Source organism: Narcine bancroftii, chromosome 6, assembly GCF_036971445.1.
Source record: "Narcine bancroftii isolate sNarBan1 chromosome 6, sNarBan1.hap1, whole genome shotgun sequence".
NCBI classification, from domain to species: Eukaryota; Metazoa; Chordata; class Chondrichthyes; order Torpediniformes; family Narcinidae; genus Narcine; species Narcine bancroftii.
Window position 1 is genome coordinate 53644260 of NC_091474.1, and position 16331 is coordinate 53660590.

A 16331-nucleotide genomic window follows, 5' to 3' on the forward strand; every position below is an offset into this window, starting at 1 on the left:
GCAGGATATCTAAAAGCAAATTGATATCCCTTTTTCCATAACACAGCTTTAGCAGGATTAAATTCCTTATAACATTTAACAATAGTTTGACTCAAATCTGCATAAAAAAATACTCTATTATTTCCGACCAACAATGTGCTTTCTCACATTTTGTACTGCAACTCTCAAAATCATTTCTTTATCTTGATAACATAGACACCTAATTAAAATAGAGCATGACAGTAGACCCGAAAAAGGTTTCTTCCTAATATCTCTATGAACTCTATCCTACTCCAAACCATTTGGAAAATATTCCTTTCCCAAAACATCAGGAATCCATTTCTGAAAAAACTGTACCAAATCTGAGCCTTCAAAATCTTCAGGCAAACCAACAATCTTCACATTATTTCGACAGCTTTGATTTTCCAAAACATCAATTTTTAAAAAATGCCATATCTCTGAATTTCCAAAGCAATAAAAGAATCTTCAATCTTGCCAAACATAGTTTAACATCATGACAATCTTGAAAACTTTCTTCATTTTTCTGAAACATAATCTGTAATTTGTCCCCCATCTTCAGACATTTTGAAAGAGTCTTAATAGTTAACATTTCTTTCACACTACTAAATCTCGTTTCAAACTGATGTTTAATAGACATAAAACCCTGGCTCAAAGTCTAAATTTGTTTAGAAAATGTATCCAATTGGTTTGATGGATCTACATAGTAAAGAATTGCAGAAGATCCAACTTTACCTTCAACCAGGGCCTACCCTGGTGCACCACTGTCTCCTCCTCTGATACTGGTAAAGTATCCTCTTCTTCTTCCTCTTCAGTTGATGTGGGCACTTGCTTGACCTGGCTGTGGGGTTTAGTCCTTTCCCTTTGCAGTCCAGTAGTTCTGGGCTGCGAGGGTTCGGCACCCCCCATCCCTCATCCCCGCAGGCAGAGTCACAGCTTGCGGCTCAAGGAGCTGTGGTTGTCACTTTCTAACTCCTGTGCCATCTTCCTCGGTTCCCCAAGGAGGTGGTGTTGGTGTTACCTGGATCTTCGTCAGAGCTTGGTGAGGAGCCTTCAGCCACGAGAGTTGTTGGCTTTCCGTGAATAGTCATTGATGTTTGTTGATATTTATTTATCGGTGTGTGTGGTGCATTGTGTAGCTGAAGAAAGCGTAGCCACCACGCTGAGGGTTGTTAACGACTGTTTATTTGAATTTAGTGTGCACCCCTTTAAGGGCAGCGCTGGCTCAGTCACCACATGTGTGGTGACATCATAATCGCTGCTCGAGGCTCGTGTGGTGGAGTTTAACCCCCAAGAGCCTTGCCAGCTTGGCCCATAGTGCAGAGGTAAACTGAGCACCCCTGTTGCTGGTGATGTGTGCTGGCACGCCGAAACAGTCGATCCACTGACTGAGCAGGACCCTAGCACACTTCTCCACCGAAGCTTCTCTGATCGGGATGGCCTCGGGCCATCTTGTGGCTCGGTCCACTATCGTAAAGAGGTAGTGTGCCTCCCTGGACATCGGCAAGGGGATGATGACATCAACGTGGATGTGCTGGAACCTCCGCGCTGACGAGTCGAAGTGTTGGATTGGGGCTTGCATATATCTGTGGATTTTGGAGGCCTGACACCTCGTGCAGTTCCTAGCCAACTCTGCCACCTCCTTCTTGAGCCCGTGCCACATGAACCACTCCACGACCATCTGCATGGTCGTCTTTACCGAGGAATGAGCAAGGTAGTGGATTAGGCTAAAGACTCTCGCCCTCCACTGTGGCGGGACTACCGGGTGTGGTTTGCCTGTGGAGATGTCACAGAGCAGCACGTCCGGGCTGTTAGGCAACTGGATGTCCTTGAGGTCAAGGCCCAAGATGGCGGTCCGGAGGGCTTGTGTCTCTGCGTTGTGCTGTTGGGCCTGGGCTAGCTCTGTATAGTCAAGGATGTGGGCTAGCATGTTTTTTTTTCAAGAATAAGTTGCCAGTTTAATTATAGACCTGATCATTGCAAGGATGCTCATGAGAATACAAACTGACTGAAGCACAGTAACCAGGATCAGTAAACCTAGAACATTATGTTTACAATGGCAACTTCTGCATTTCTCCATGGAGTGTATGGAAAATAATTGTTCAGCTGCAGGTTTTCCACAGGGCTTCCAGCACCTTCACTGGTCTCCCAATAACACATCTGACTATTGAATTCTTTCAGTAAAGTTTTCTGGGAAAACACGCATGGAGGACTTCAGATCTTTCTTCTGGATCCAGTCAAGTTCCTTTATGCCCATTAACCAGCCTTCATCCTGCTCTTCAGGGTTCTCATAGGTTACAACTAAAACAACGTCGCCTGTTTTAAGGTTCAGTTCATCAACATCTGTGGCATTGTAATCATGTAGAGTTCGAACCTTAAACTGAAATCCAGGAGGCATTTCACTCTCCTCTGTGGGGACGGCATCAGACAGAGAACCATTGGTATTTTCAGCAGTAGTCTCCACAACCACACTTGGGATGGTATCTTTCACCATTGTTTTTTCAGCTTCAGTTTCATTTTCCACGACTTCATTCTTTGGTTCAGCTTGTTCCTCTAAAGCAACAGATCCAGCGCCGATTTCTGCTCCTTTGTCTCCATTCTCTTGGTCCACTGTCTGCGAAGGTGTTGTCACACTTATCTCTGGGATGAAACTGTCATCAAACAGATTGAGAATATTTTCTTGCTTGATCTCCTTGGATGGTGTGAGCTTTGGTGGAGGGGGCACTGGAGGACCTTTCCTTTGCTGGGATGGTGACTTTGGTATAGGAGGAGGAGCATGCGGTGTGGGTGAAACAGCAACAGGAATGTGGTTGTCATTCTTTACTGTGGGACTACCAGGAGGAGACTCTTGCGATGGCAGTGATGTAATGGAAACTTCTGGTTGCACTGGTGCACTGGCTACATCCTTGAGAGGCAAGGCTTTGCTTTGGTGTTGTTGTTCCAGCTGATCCATGGTATTACCAAGATCTTGATTTAGCTTGCCTATTTCATTATGGAAGGTCTCTTCCAGAGCAGCGATACTTTGGAATGTGTTCACATAAAAACCAACTCGACTGTTCCATAGTGATGGCAACTCTTCTTGCAAGTCAATATTAATTTCCTCAAATACTTTCTGGGCTTTTAAAAATTCTTCTTCTGCCTTGGCTATTTTTCCATCATCTTTCTTCTTTGCACCTTGAAGAGATTCATAGTGATGTCTGGCACTATCGTAATCTACAAGCTTCCTCCCACGCTTCGCTATACGAGTTTTGATATCTGGAAATTGGCCAAGGTAGGTGTCTAACGTCAACAGAGCTTGATCTACCAGTTTCTGATGATAATCAGTCCAGAGAAGGTCACTATTCTCTGAAATAGTGTGAACAGCTTCCCTGCCGACCCAGTCTGGCTCATAAATTTCCTCCAGCAATTCAGACAACTTTTTGGTGGCTTCATGCATAGCTTTCACAGCAGTGAGATATGCTCGTAGATCCTTCTGCAGTTTAGTCCCTTCAGTCAGTTGTCGATTGAAATTTTGAACACACTGCTCAAAGTGCTCATCTTTTGTCTCATCAGCCTTGCCGAGTTTTTGAAGGACCTTCTCCTGCGCCCGGTTAATCTTCTTCTGGACGTTCTTGGCGATGAAGCCGGCGCTCACTCCCTTGGTGGACTCGGCCATGTTGCTCGGTGATTCACCGGGGGCGGCGTAGTCGATGTGGGCTAGCATGTTGATGGATGGGCATGAGATTGCGTCCGCTACCACGTTGTCCTTGCTTGCCCTGTGCCGGATGTCGGTAGTGAATTCTGACACGTAAGAGAGGTGGTGCTGTTGTCTGGCTGACCACGGGTCCTTGGCCATGGCGAGTACCTGGGTGAGGGGCTAGTGAAGGATCTGCCCTCCAGGAAATAGTGGAAATGACAGATGGCCAAGTACAGCGCCAGGATCTCCCGATCAAACGCGCTGTACTTGAGCTCCGGCGGGTGCAGCTGTTTACTGAAAAAGGCCATCAGGCACCATTGTCCATCGAGCCATTGCTCCAGAACTCTCTTGACTGCCGTAGCTGAGGCATCCACTGAGAGTGCCATGTGTGCCTCCGGGCGTGGGTGCACCAGCAGCGTCGCACCGACAAGGGCTTCTCTTATTGTTGTAAAAGCCTTGTCTGCCTCTTCCGACCAGGATGAGGCCTTTTCCTTCGCTGCGATGAGTGCGAACAGTGGGCGCATGGTACGGGTGGCACTGGGGATGAACCGATGGTAAAAGTTCACCATCTCCACGAACTCTTGCAGGCCTTTAAGGGTTGGGGAAACATTGGATGGCTGCCACCTTCTTCGGTGCCAGAGAGGCCCCAGCCACCGAGATGGTGTGCCCCAGGAACTGCAGTGACTGCTTGTCGAAATGGCATTTGGCTGCATTGGCCGTGAGGCCGAACTCCACCAACCGGGCAAACAGGGTGCGAAGATGGGCCTTGTTTTCTTCGCGGTTGTGACTGGCGATAAAAATATCATCTAAGTAGATGAACACAAAGTCGAAATTCCTACCCACTGTGTCCATGAGGCACTGGAACGTCTGGGCCGCATTCTTTAACCCGAAAGGCATCCAGAGGAACTCGAAAAGGCTGAAAGGGGTGATGACCTCAGTCTTTCCCACATCGTCGGGGTGCACTGGGATCTGGTGATATCCCCACACTAGGTCAACCTTGGAAAAGAGCTGCTTGCCGTGGAGATTGGCTGAGAAATCTGGGTACATATTGGGTGTTGTGGTATCGTTTAGCAATCGGTGGTCTCTGCAGGGTCTCCAGCCCCCAGATGACTTGGGGACTATGTGGAGCAGTGATACCCAGGCACTGTTTGAACGCCAGATGATCCCAACTCTTGGAGTCTTGAAAACTCCTCCTTCGCCTGCTGTACCTTTTCAGGCAGCAGCCGTATGGGCTTAACATGCAACGGGGGGCCTTGCATGGTGATGTGGTGGAAAACTCCGTGTTGGGGGAAAGCGGCATTGAAGCATGGCTCCAAGATGGCGGGGAATTCGTGGAGTATATCAGCGTACTCATCCCTGACGGCAGCCATGGCGGCGATCTCGGGTCATGGTGTCCAAAAGCACGGAGTGGAAAGTGCGGGCGTTAACCAGCTTCTTGCTCTTCATGTCGACCAGCAAGCCGTGAGCACTCAGGAAGTCGGCCCCCAACAGTGAGGTGCCCACTGAGGCCAACACAAACCTCCAGTGAAATTTTTCTTTGCTGAATCACTGGCTGCCCACAGGGTTGGACCGGGAGATCGGGTGTGAGTCTCCAGCATTGTTGGAAGTAGGACGCTCAGCTCGGCCCCTGTGTCCACCAAGAAACGCCGGCTGGTGGATTTGTCAGTGACATAAAGGATGCTGTTCACGTGGCCAGCCATCGCAGTCACCAACGGTGGCTGGCCTGGTCATCTCCCTGGAAGCTGCAGGGTTTGCTCCCCAGCGCTGGTGATAAAAGCACCAGGTCAAATGGCTCTCTTCTGGCTTGTGCTTGGTGGCAGCTTGCGGTCGACTGGTTCCTGGTCTTGAAACCTGGTTGAGGGCTGCCTCATGCTCCATCTTTGTGCGCAGAGGGCATTCACTTGGGCTGCGACCTTACATTGGTCCACGAAATTCTCATCTGCTAGGAGCAGCTGGATATCCTCTGGTATTTGTTGGAGGAAAATCTGGCAGAACAGGAAACAAGGCTTATGATCCTCCACCATGGCCAGCATTTCGTCCATTAATGCTGACGGCCTGTTGTCCCCAAGCCTATCCAGGTGCAAGAGCCTGCAAGCCCATTGCTGGGGGGTTGAGGCTAAAAGTCCCCAGATGGAAGTTTTTGAGGGTGGTATATTTACCCGCAGCTGGAGGATGATGGATGAGATCATCCACCCTGGCTGCTGTGTCTTGATCCAGCATGCTCATGACGTGGTAGAACATCGTGGCATCTGCTGAGATGTTTCTAAGGTGGAATTGCACTTCCACCTGCCCAAATCACGTCCGCGGGTGATGGGTCCAGAAGGTGGAAGCTTGATTGGCACGGCATTAACCTCAGCCAAATCCATGTGTTTGAGTCCAGAAAGGCATCTGGGCTCATTGGCATCATCACTGTGGTGCACTACACACTATTTATTTTAATTTAGTGTGCGCCCCTTTAAGGGCAGTGCTGGCTCAGTCACCATGTGCATGGTGATGTCATAATTGCTGCTTGAGGTGCATGCTGAGAGGGAGGTTTGAGTTAGGAAGAACCCCTGACGGCGCCATCTTCCCATGGCTGAGGAGCAGGTTCGCCATGAGAAAGTGCACCACCACAGGTGTCTATTTATTTATTTAATTAATTACAACTGTCTATTTGATTATTTTTTTATTTATTGCTCTCTGATTATTTATTTAATTTTCTGGGTGATTTTGGAAGTTGGGTGAGGGCATCGTGCACAGGAGAAGGACGGCAGACCTTGCTGATCACTTGGTGAGGAGCCTTCAGCTGGGTGAGTCTGGTCATTGATTATTGTGGGAGAGATTAATTGGGGAATTAAGTAAATTAGCAGGGCCAATAAAAAGGAGGGCTCGCTAGAGGAGCAGGCCAGTGAGTGAGTGGCCTGGTGAAGGACTGGGACTTCAAGACTTTGGCTCGAGTGGCTTCGGTGAGCAGAGGCAGAGGAAGAGGAAGAGCTCCCTGTGGGGTAAGATTTGGTAAGTCTCTTTTTAAGTTTATCTAAATTACTCTAATTTAAATTGAAGAGTGGGTGATGAGGGCAGTTTGGGCAGTTGAGTGCTCTGATTGCAGGATGTGGGAGGTCAGGGATGGCACAGATGTTCCTGGTGATTACACCTGCAAAAGGTGCATCCAGTTGCAGCTCATGGAAGCTTGGGTTAGGGAACTGGAGTTACATACAGCTGGATGAATTGTGGATCATAAGGGAGGCAGAGGCAGTGATGGATAGGAGTTGTGGGGAGGAAGTCACCCTTTGCAGCCAGGAGTCAGGGAAATGGGTGACTGTGAGGAAAGGGAAAGGGGGGAGACAGGCAGTGTAGAGAACCCCTGTGGCTGTTCCCTTCAACAACAAATATACTGCTTTGGATACTGTTGGAGGGGATGATTTACAGGAGGCAAGTCATGGAGGCTGGGTCTCTGGCACAGGGGCTGGACCCTTGGCTCAGAAGGGAAGGGGAAAAAGAGTAGGGCTATTGTAGTTGGGGACTTGCTGGTTAGGGGAGCAGATATGAGGTTTGCTGGACTAGATTGGGGCTCCTGGTTGGTATGTTGCCCCCAGGTGCTAGGGTCAGGGATATGTCTGGTTGAGTTCACAACATTCTGGAGGGGGAGGGCGAGCAGCCAGAAGTTATGGTCCATGTGGGGACCAATGACATAATTAGGAGTGGAGATGAAGTCCTGAAAAGGGATTACATGGAGTTAGGGAAAAAGTTGAAAAGTAGGATCTCAAAGGTGGCCATCTTGGGATTGCTAGTGAGGGTAGAACTAGGTTGTGGCTCAGGAGTTGGGGCAGGGGGCAGGGGTTTAGATTTCTGGATCATTGGGATCCCTTCTGAGGAAAGTTTGACCTGTACAAAAGGGACGGGCTACACTTTAACTGGAGGGGGACCAATATCCTGGTGGCCAGATTTTCGAGAGCTAGGGTTTAAACTAGTTTAATGGGGGGGGGGGGTGTGGGGGAGAGAATCAGAATGAGAGTATTGAGAGCAGGGAGGAAGAACACCTAGACTGGAAGAAATGGAGGGAACTAAATGAAAATATAAATGAAGGAGGAAGGTAAGGGTAGTTGGTAACACAAAGAGTATATGTGGAGGACAGTCTCTCAAGTGCATATATTTAATGCAAGGAGCACTGTAAATAAGGAGGATGAGCATCAGGCCTGGATGGCCACATGGAAATACGATATTGTGGCCATCAGTGAAATTTGGTTGCAGGAAGGGCATGTTTGGCAGTTAAATATTCTAAGATTCTGTTGTTTTAGGCATGATAGAACAGGGGGATAAAAGGTGGGGGAGTTGGATTGCTTATTAGAGAGAACATTACAGCTGTGCTGTGGCAGGATGGTTTGGTGGGATCGTCCAGCGAGGCTATTTGGGTAAAATTGAGGAATTGCAGAGGTATGAATACATTATTGAGAGTGTATTATAGACCACCAAATGGGCTGAGGGAATTAGAGGTACAAATTTGTAAGGAGATTGCGTATATGTGTAATAAACATAAGGTGGTAGTTATGGAAGATTTCAACTTTCAGAACATTAACTGGGACACCCATACAGTAAGAGGACTGGATGGGGTTGAGTTTAAGTGTTCAGGAAAGTTTTCTTAATCAGTACATGGAAGAACTGACTTGAAATGGCAGTGTTTGATCTGCTATTAGGGAATAAGGTAGGTCAGATGACAAACGTTTGTGTTGGGGAACTAGTGAAAATAATACTTTTAGTTTTAGGCTAGTAATGGAAAAGAATAGAGATGGGCCAAAGATTGAGATTCTTGATTGGAAGAAAGCAAATTTCAAGGGGATGAGAAAAGATTTGGAGGGTGTGGATTGGGATAAGATATTTTCAGGGAAGGATGTAGCTGATAAATGGACGATATTCAAAGGAGAAGTTCTGAGAGCACAGTATCGGTCTCTCCCCGTGAGGATTAAAGGAAAGGTTAGAAACTATAGGGAAGCCTTGGTTTTCAAAAGATATTGGGAACTTGGTTTGGAGGAAAAAGGATGTGTTCCAAAGGTATAAACAGCAGGGAATGGATGAACTGCTTGAGGAATATAAGGAATGTATAAAATAAACTTAAAGAAATTGGAAAGACTAAAAGTGGCTTTGGCAGATAAAGGAAAACTAAATCCAAAGGGTTTCTATAGGTACATTAAAAGTAAAAGAACAGTGAGGGATAAAATTGGAGCCCTTGAAGATGAGGGGGGTCGACTCTGTGAGAATTCAGAGGAGATGGGAGAAATTTTATACCATTTTTCAGTATTCACTAAGGAGAAGAATCTTGAGCAGATGAAGTGAAGAAATATAATAGGGAGCTCATGGATAATATAAGGATTAATGAGGAGGTAGTGTTGGCTATATTAAAAACGATCAAGGTGGATAAATCTCCAGGACCTGATAAAATATTCCCGGGGACCCTGAGGGAAGTTAGTGGACAAATAGTGGGGGCATTGACAGAAATATTTAAAATGTCACTGGTCATGGGTGAAGTTCTGGAGGACTGGAGGGTGGCTCCTGTTTTTCCGTTGTTCAAAAAAAGATCCAAAAGTAAACCTGGTAATTCTAGGCATATAAGTCTGATGTTGGTGGTGGGTAAATTAATGGAAAGTGTTCTTAGAGATGGTATATACAATTATTTGGAAAGACAGTGATTGATTCGGAGTAGTCAGCTGGTAGATCATGTCTAACAAATCTTGTTTTTTGAGAAGGTTACTAAAAAAGGTTGATGAGGGGAAGGTGGTGGATGTGTCTATTTGGACTTCAGTAAGATTTTTGACAACGTTTCCCATAAGAGGTTAGTAAGGAAAGTGGAAGCATTAGGTATTAATGATGAAGTAATGAAATGGATTCAGCAATAGTTGGATGGGAGATGCCAGAGAGTCATGGTGGAACATTGTTTGTCGAATTGGAGGCCGGTGATGAGTCGAGTGTCTCAGGGATTGGTACTGGGTCCACTGCTGTTTGTCATATATATTAACTATCAAGATGAGAGGGTGGCAAACTGGATTAGTAAATTGCAGATGATACAAAGGTTGGCAGTGTTGTAGACAGTGAGGAAGATTATCAAAGCTTACAGGGTGATATAGGACAATTAGAAGAGTGGTCTGGAAGATGGCAGATGAAATTTAATGGTGATAAATGTGAGGTGCTAAATTTTGGTAGGACTAATCAAAATAGGACATACATGTTAAATGGTAGACAATTGAGGAGTGCAGTAGAACAAAGGGATTTAGGAGTCATGGTGTATAATTCCCAGATAGTTGAATCACATGTGGATAGGGTGGTGAAGAAAGCATTTAGTATGTTGGCTTTCATAAATCAGTGTATAGAACACAGGATGTTATGTTGAAATTGTATAAGGCATTGGTGAGGCCAAATTTGGAATATTGTGTGCAGTTTTGGTTGCTGAATTGCAGGAAGGGTATAGAGTCTCGAGAGAGTGCAGAGTAGGTTGAGCAGGCTGGGACTTTATTCCCTGGAGCATAGAAGGTTGAGGGGTGATTTGATAGAGGTATTCAAAATTATAAGAGGGATGGATAGAGTCAATGTGGACAGGCTTTTTCCACTGAGAGTGGGGGAAATTCAAATAAGAGGGCGTGGTTTGAGAGTAAAAGGGGAAATGTGTAAGGGAAACATGAGGGGGAATTTCTTCATGCAGATGATGGTAGGGGTATGGAATGAACCCACAGTAGTGGTAGAAGTGAGATCGATGTTAATATTCAAGGAAAGGTAGATAGGTATATGGATAGGAGAGGTGTGGAGGGTTATGGGCCAAATGCAGGCCTGTGGGACTAGGTGGGAGAAGATATTCAGCATGGACTAGTGGGGCTGAACTGGCCTGTTTCTGTACTGTAAATGGTTATATGGAAGAGGAATTGAGTCTCCAGGATCAATTTCCAACATAAGTCCTAACTCCTCTATACTTGTTGCTTGCTTCAAAGTTTTTTCCCCACTGTCTGTGCTTTAGTTTTCTTCATAATTGATGTGACTGGGTTAAAAAGATTTTAATGCTGTTGTTTTATAAGTTTTTAAAAAAAATTGAGTTTTAAATAGTTCTGTTGGGAGAGGTGTCTTCTCACGACTCCCACCTACACCATTATGCCATACCCCCTGTGCAAATCTTTTGTGTGGTACCATAACTAAGACTCTTAGAAAATCTACTGGTGTAGCTGTAGAGTATTCTGGCTGGTTGTATCACTGCCTGGTATGGAAGTGCCAATAATCTCCAAAGGGTTGTTAACTCAGCCTGCAATGTCACTGCACCATCCTTCATTCCATCAAGGACATCTACATGAGGTGGTGTCCAAAGAAAGCCGCCTCTATCATCAAATACCCCCACCACCCAGGCCATGCCCTCTTCACTCTGCTACCATCAGGGAAAAGGTACAGGAGCCTCAAGACGAGCACTCAACGGCGCAAGGACAGCTTCTTCCCTGCAGCCATCAGATTCCTGAATAATCAATGAACCAAAGACAATTGTTTTTCCTTGTACTATTAATATTTATTTTGTAAGGTGGTTGCTGTGTGTGGAGGAAACCTGCCCTCCCTGCCTGTCTGGAATGTGTGTATTGCAGGTAATCACGTGCCCTCACCAACTGAAATTTGTCAATCAAGTTTGGCTCCGGCCACCTGTTAATGCACACCTCAGCACTGGCTAATTTAAATTATCCAGGGTCATTATTTGCTAGAAGCACAAATTAGCACCGTATATAACACCAACACACAGCTCATTCTTTCTCTCTGCCTTGTGGTCCAGGCCCTGGACACTGCTCCATACCAGGTTTTAACTGTGGACATTGCTGGAGGTGTCGCAGGTAAGGTGTGGACTACATTGAAATTGAATTGTCGTATTGCAATCGATCAGTACTTGCAGAGAGCTGCGCTGGTTGGTACAGGGAACTGGGAATGTGTAAGAGTCCCTGTTTGTAGAGTGTATTTGTGTGTGAGCATGTGGAATATAGGCAGACCATCCTCAACCGATGGTCAGAACACTCCCAATCTCTTTTCAGTGCCAACCGCTCAGTCCAAGAATCCGCCCTGCTCCAGCTCCCTCAACAGCCCTTAAGGCTAGAGCTGGATGAGGTCCTCACCCGGGAAGAGACATACAAGGCAATTGAACAACTGAAAAGTGGCAAAGCAGCAGGTATGGATGGAATCCCCCCCCCAGAGGTCTGGAAGGCTGACAGCAAAACTCTGCATGCCAAACTGCATGTGTTTTTCAAGCTCTGGTGGGACCAAGGAAAGCTGCCTCAGGACCTTCATGATGCCATCATCATCACCCTGTACAAAAACAAAGGCGAGAAATCAGACTGCTCAAACTACAGGGGAATCACGCTGCTCTCCATTGCAAGCAAAATCTTTGCTAGGATTCTCCTTAATAGAATAAACCTAGTGTCGCCGAAAATGTTCTCCCAGAATCACAGTGCGGCTTTTGCGCAAACAGAGGAACTACTGACATGGTCTTTGCCCTCAGACAGCTCCAAGAAAAGTGCAGAGAACAAAACAAAGGACTCTACATCACCTTTGTTGACCTCACCAAAGCCTTCGACACCGTGAGTAAGAAAGGGCTTTGGCATATACTAGAGCACCTCGGATGGCCCCAAAGTTCCTCAACATGGTTATCCAACTGCACGAAAACCAACAAGGTTGGGTCAGATACAGCAATGAGCTCTCTGAACCCTTCTCCATTAACAATGGCGTGAAGCAAGGCTGCATTCTCGTACCAACCCTCTTTTCAATCTTCTTCAGCATGATGCTGAAACAAGCCATGAAAGACCTCAAAAATGAAGACGCTGTTTACATCCAGTACCGCACGGATGGCAGTCGCTTCAATCTGAGGCGCCTGTAAGCTCACACCAAGACACAAGAGCAACTTGTCCGTGAACTACTCTTTGCAGACGATGCTGCTTTAGTTGCCCATTAAGAGCCAGCTCTTCAGCGCTTGACGTCCTGTTTTGCGGAAACTGCCAAAATGTTTGGCCTGGAAGTCAGCCTGAAGAAAACTGAGGTCCTCCATCAGCCAGCTCCCCACCATGACTACCAGCCCCCCCACATCTCCATTGGGCACACAAACCACAAAACGGTCAACCAGTTTACCTATCTCGCTGCACCATTTCTTCGGATGGAAGGATCGACAACGAGATAGACAACAGACTCGCCAAGGCAAATAGCGCCTTTGGAAGACTACACAAAAGAGTCTGGAAAAACAATCAACTGAAAAACCTCACAAAGATAAGCGTATACAGAGCCATTGTCATACCCACACTCCTGTTCAGCTCTGAATCATGGGTCCTTTACCGGCATCACCTACGGCTCCTAGAACGCTTCCACCAGCGTTGTCTCCGCTCCATCCTCAACATTCATTGGAGCGACTTCATCTCCAACATCGAAGTACTCGAGATGGCAGAGGCCGACAGCATAGAATCCATGCTGCTGAAGATCAAACTGCGCTGGGTAGGTCACGTCTCCAGAATGGAGGACCATCGCCTTCCCAAGATCGTGTTATATGGCGAGCTCTCCACTGGGCACTGTGACAGAGGTCTGCCAAAGAAGAGGTACAAGGACTGCCTAAAGAAATCTCTTGGTGCCTGCCACATTGACCACCGCCAGTGGGCTGATATCGCCTCCAACCGTGCATCTTGGCGCCTCACAGTTCGGCGGGCAACAACCTCCTTTGCAGAAGACCGCAGAGCCCACCTCACTGTCAAAAGACAAAGGAGGAAAAACCCAACACCCAACCCCAACCAACCAATTTTCCCTTGCCACTGTGCCTGCCTGTCCCACATCGGACTTGTCAGTCACCAACGAGCCTGCAGCAGTCGTGGACATACCCCTCCTTAAATCTTCGTCCGCGAAGCCAAGCCAAAGAAAGAAAAGAATAGGTGTCCAACCGAGGTCAGATGTCTATATCATTTGTTTAAGTAATATAGTAATAGAGTTCTGTTCTCCCCTGTTTTGTCTCCCATGTTTTGTGCGATTGTAACCCTTGTGTTCAGACTCTTCCCTCTGTGAACCCATTGAACCTGATACTCTTCCCAAAACGACAGTAGCATTTTAAAAAAAATGTCTGCACTTTGATGAATTTTGTGATGTTGCTGACAATAAATTCTGTTTCTGATTCTTATGTGTTGAGGTTTCTAGAGGCTTTTGGTTAAAGTCCCACACTGAATGAGTAGAACACATGAAATGGAGCGAATTATAGGATATCAAAGCAGCCTGAACCACAGTTCAATACAATCATGACTGATCATATGATATCAATATCCTAATCCTGTTTTGTCTCAGTTAGAGTTGCATGGTGCCGAAACAGGCCCTTTCACCCAACTTGTTCATGCAGACAAAATGTCCCCCTACCTACTAATGCCATCTGCCTGTTTTCCCCATATCCCTCTAAACCTATCCTATCCATGTATCCAGCCATATTTTTCTTACATGTTACAATACTACCTTCTTCAACCACCTATCTAGCAGCCTGTTTCATACACCCATCACCCATAAAACTCCTTGATCCCTTTAACCAGAGGGGTCACATCCAACTCACATATCAAATGGACCAGGCTCAGCACTTGCTGTCACAGGGAGTTGCAGCCATTCACAACTCTTCGAGTGAAGAAGTTTCTCCTCATTCCAAACCTAAATGGCTTCCCTCTTGTCCTCAGACTCTCTCTTTGTTCTGGACTTCCTGAACTTTCTTCTTGCATCTAACCTGGCTACTGTTTCTATGAGATCCTCTCTTATTCTTCCAAATTCCAGTGAGCTCCACCCTGGGCTATCCAAGGTGGCTCAGTTAGCACAGTGGTTAGTGCAATGCTATTTCAGGGCAAGTGAAGGGAGGTCCTCTGCATGGAGGGCAGTGACTAGTGGAGAGCCACAGTGATCAGTTCTCAGACCCTTGCTCCGTGATTTTTATAAATGATCTAGATGATGATTCAGAAGGTTGGATGAGCAAGTTTACAGATGACATGAAGATTGGAGGAATTATAGATGGAGCTGAAGATTGTCAGAGGTTACAAGAGGACCTAGACAGGATGCAGTGTTGGGCAGGAAAATGGCAAATAGAGTTCAATCTGGACAAGTGTGAAGTGATGTATTTTGACAGGACAAATCAAAAAGCTGAGTGCAAGGGTTAATTCAGAGCATGGATGAACAGTGGGATCTTGGGCTTCATGTCCATACACCCCTCAGGTTGATAGGAGAGTTAAAAAAGCCTATGGGATTCTGGCCTTCATTAATAGGGGGACTGTGTCTAAGAGTAGAGAAGACATTTTGCAGCCTCAAAGTCTCTGGCGAGACCACATTTGGAGCACTGGTCGGTTCTGGTCTCCTCATTATAGGAAGGATGTGGAGGCTTACCAGGATGTTGCCTGGATTGGAGGGCATGTCTCTTATGAGGCAAGGTTGGCAAAGCTGGGACTTTTCTCTTTGGAGCATAGAGGCTACTTGATCGAGGTTTACAAAAATTATGAGTGGCCAATACCTGTTTCCTCAGGTGGGAATAACAACCACAAGAGGATGTGTATAATATTAAGAGGAAGTTTAGGGGAGACATCAGGAGAAAGTTTTTTAATAGTTGTTGAGGCCTGGAATGTCTTGCCAGGGGATGATGGTAGAGGCTGAAACATTGGGAGCTTTTAAAAGACACCCTTTAAAAGAAAGTAGAGAGTTATAGGGTAGGGAGGGTTTAGCACTTTTATATGATTTGGCACAACATGGAGGGCAGAAGGGCCTGTACATTGCTGGAATGTTAATGTTTAAAGCTGAGTGTCCCAGTATGTCAGTCTTTCCAGGACAATGCCACTGTCCTGCCCTGGTGGTGAAGGCAGGAATTGGCCCGGGACTGCTAAGGGTTCACCATAGACCAACTCAGCTGAAGAGGTTCACAGTCAACTTTTGGATTCTGAGGAGAACCCATTGCAGTTCGTCCACCCAGTTTGGCCTCTCTATCCTTGCCATTGGTGATGGTGAAATCACTCTACTAAGTTGTTAGACTGGGGATGGTTGATGGTGGTATGGTGGAGCTGGGTGCCCAGGAGTTTCGAGAGCTTATTCTAAAGAGCAGAAATGAATTGGGCAAAAAGTCAGTTGTTATGTGCTTTGGGATCTCCAAGTTGGGAGACCCAGGGGGAGAGGAAGGCCCAGGGTGCCAGTGTCAGTGGTGGTGTCCAGGATTGAAATGGCCTCTGCCCACCTGGCAAATCTGTCCATCGTGAGCAGGTAGCTCGACTGGCAGGGGGCCCACATGCTGTAACCTGCGGGTCAGTGTCTTGAACTGTTGGATGCGGGGCTTTGTGTGTTGCTGGACCTGGTGGCTCTTTTGTGTCTTGAGTGTTCATGAAGAGGTTCTTTAGAGCCATGTATTTACCTTCCTCTGACAGCGCCTGGATGAGGTCATCGACTCATGCAGCAGCCTCCTGGTCCAGCAAGCTGATGAGTGGATTTTGTCAAATCAAAGGTCATCTGGAACTCGGCCTCTGCTTGGCTGAACCAAGTGCAGTGCCTGTTCATCCAGAATGTGGGTGTAATGGTGCCTAGAACTGTGGGGTCTATTGTGCCTTGTCTTCAGAACGTGGAGACTCATCAGGGTCACCAATGTGTGCATGAGCGCAGCGAGAAGAACTGAGCCAGCAGGCTGTGAGCTTGTTAAGCA

At 46.6% G+C, this 16331-nt stretch overlaps 1 protein-coding gene and 1 pseudogene across 4 annotated transcripts in view; one reads left to right on the forward strand and one right to left on the reverse strand.

Moving 5' to 3' along the window:
- Positions 1 to 1928: 1928 nt before the first annotated feature.
- LOC138737515 (myc box-dependent-interacting protein 1 pseudogene) lies at positions 1929 to 3678 on the reverse strand (annotated as a pseudogene).
- A 2526-nt stretch (positions 3679 to 6204) lies between these two features.
- p2rx1 (purinergic receptor P2X, ligand-gated ion channel, 1) overlaps positions 6205 to 16331 on the forward strand; it is a 138156-nt gene continuing 128029 nt past the window's right edge. Inside the window, exons 1-2 of one of the 4 annotated variants that reach the window (XM_069885007.1) lie at positions 6205 to 6288; positions 6390 to 6462. Coding sequence is in view for 1 of the 4 variants with exons in the window: in XM_069885006.1 (XP_069741107.1) it covers positions 6245 to 6288 (44 nt within the window). In the remaining 3 variants the exon portion in view is untranslated. The other 3 variants (XM_069885006.1, XM_069885008.1, XM_069885010.1) reach the window with 3 other exon arrangements.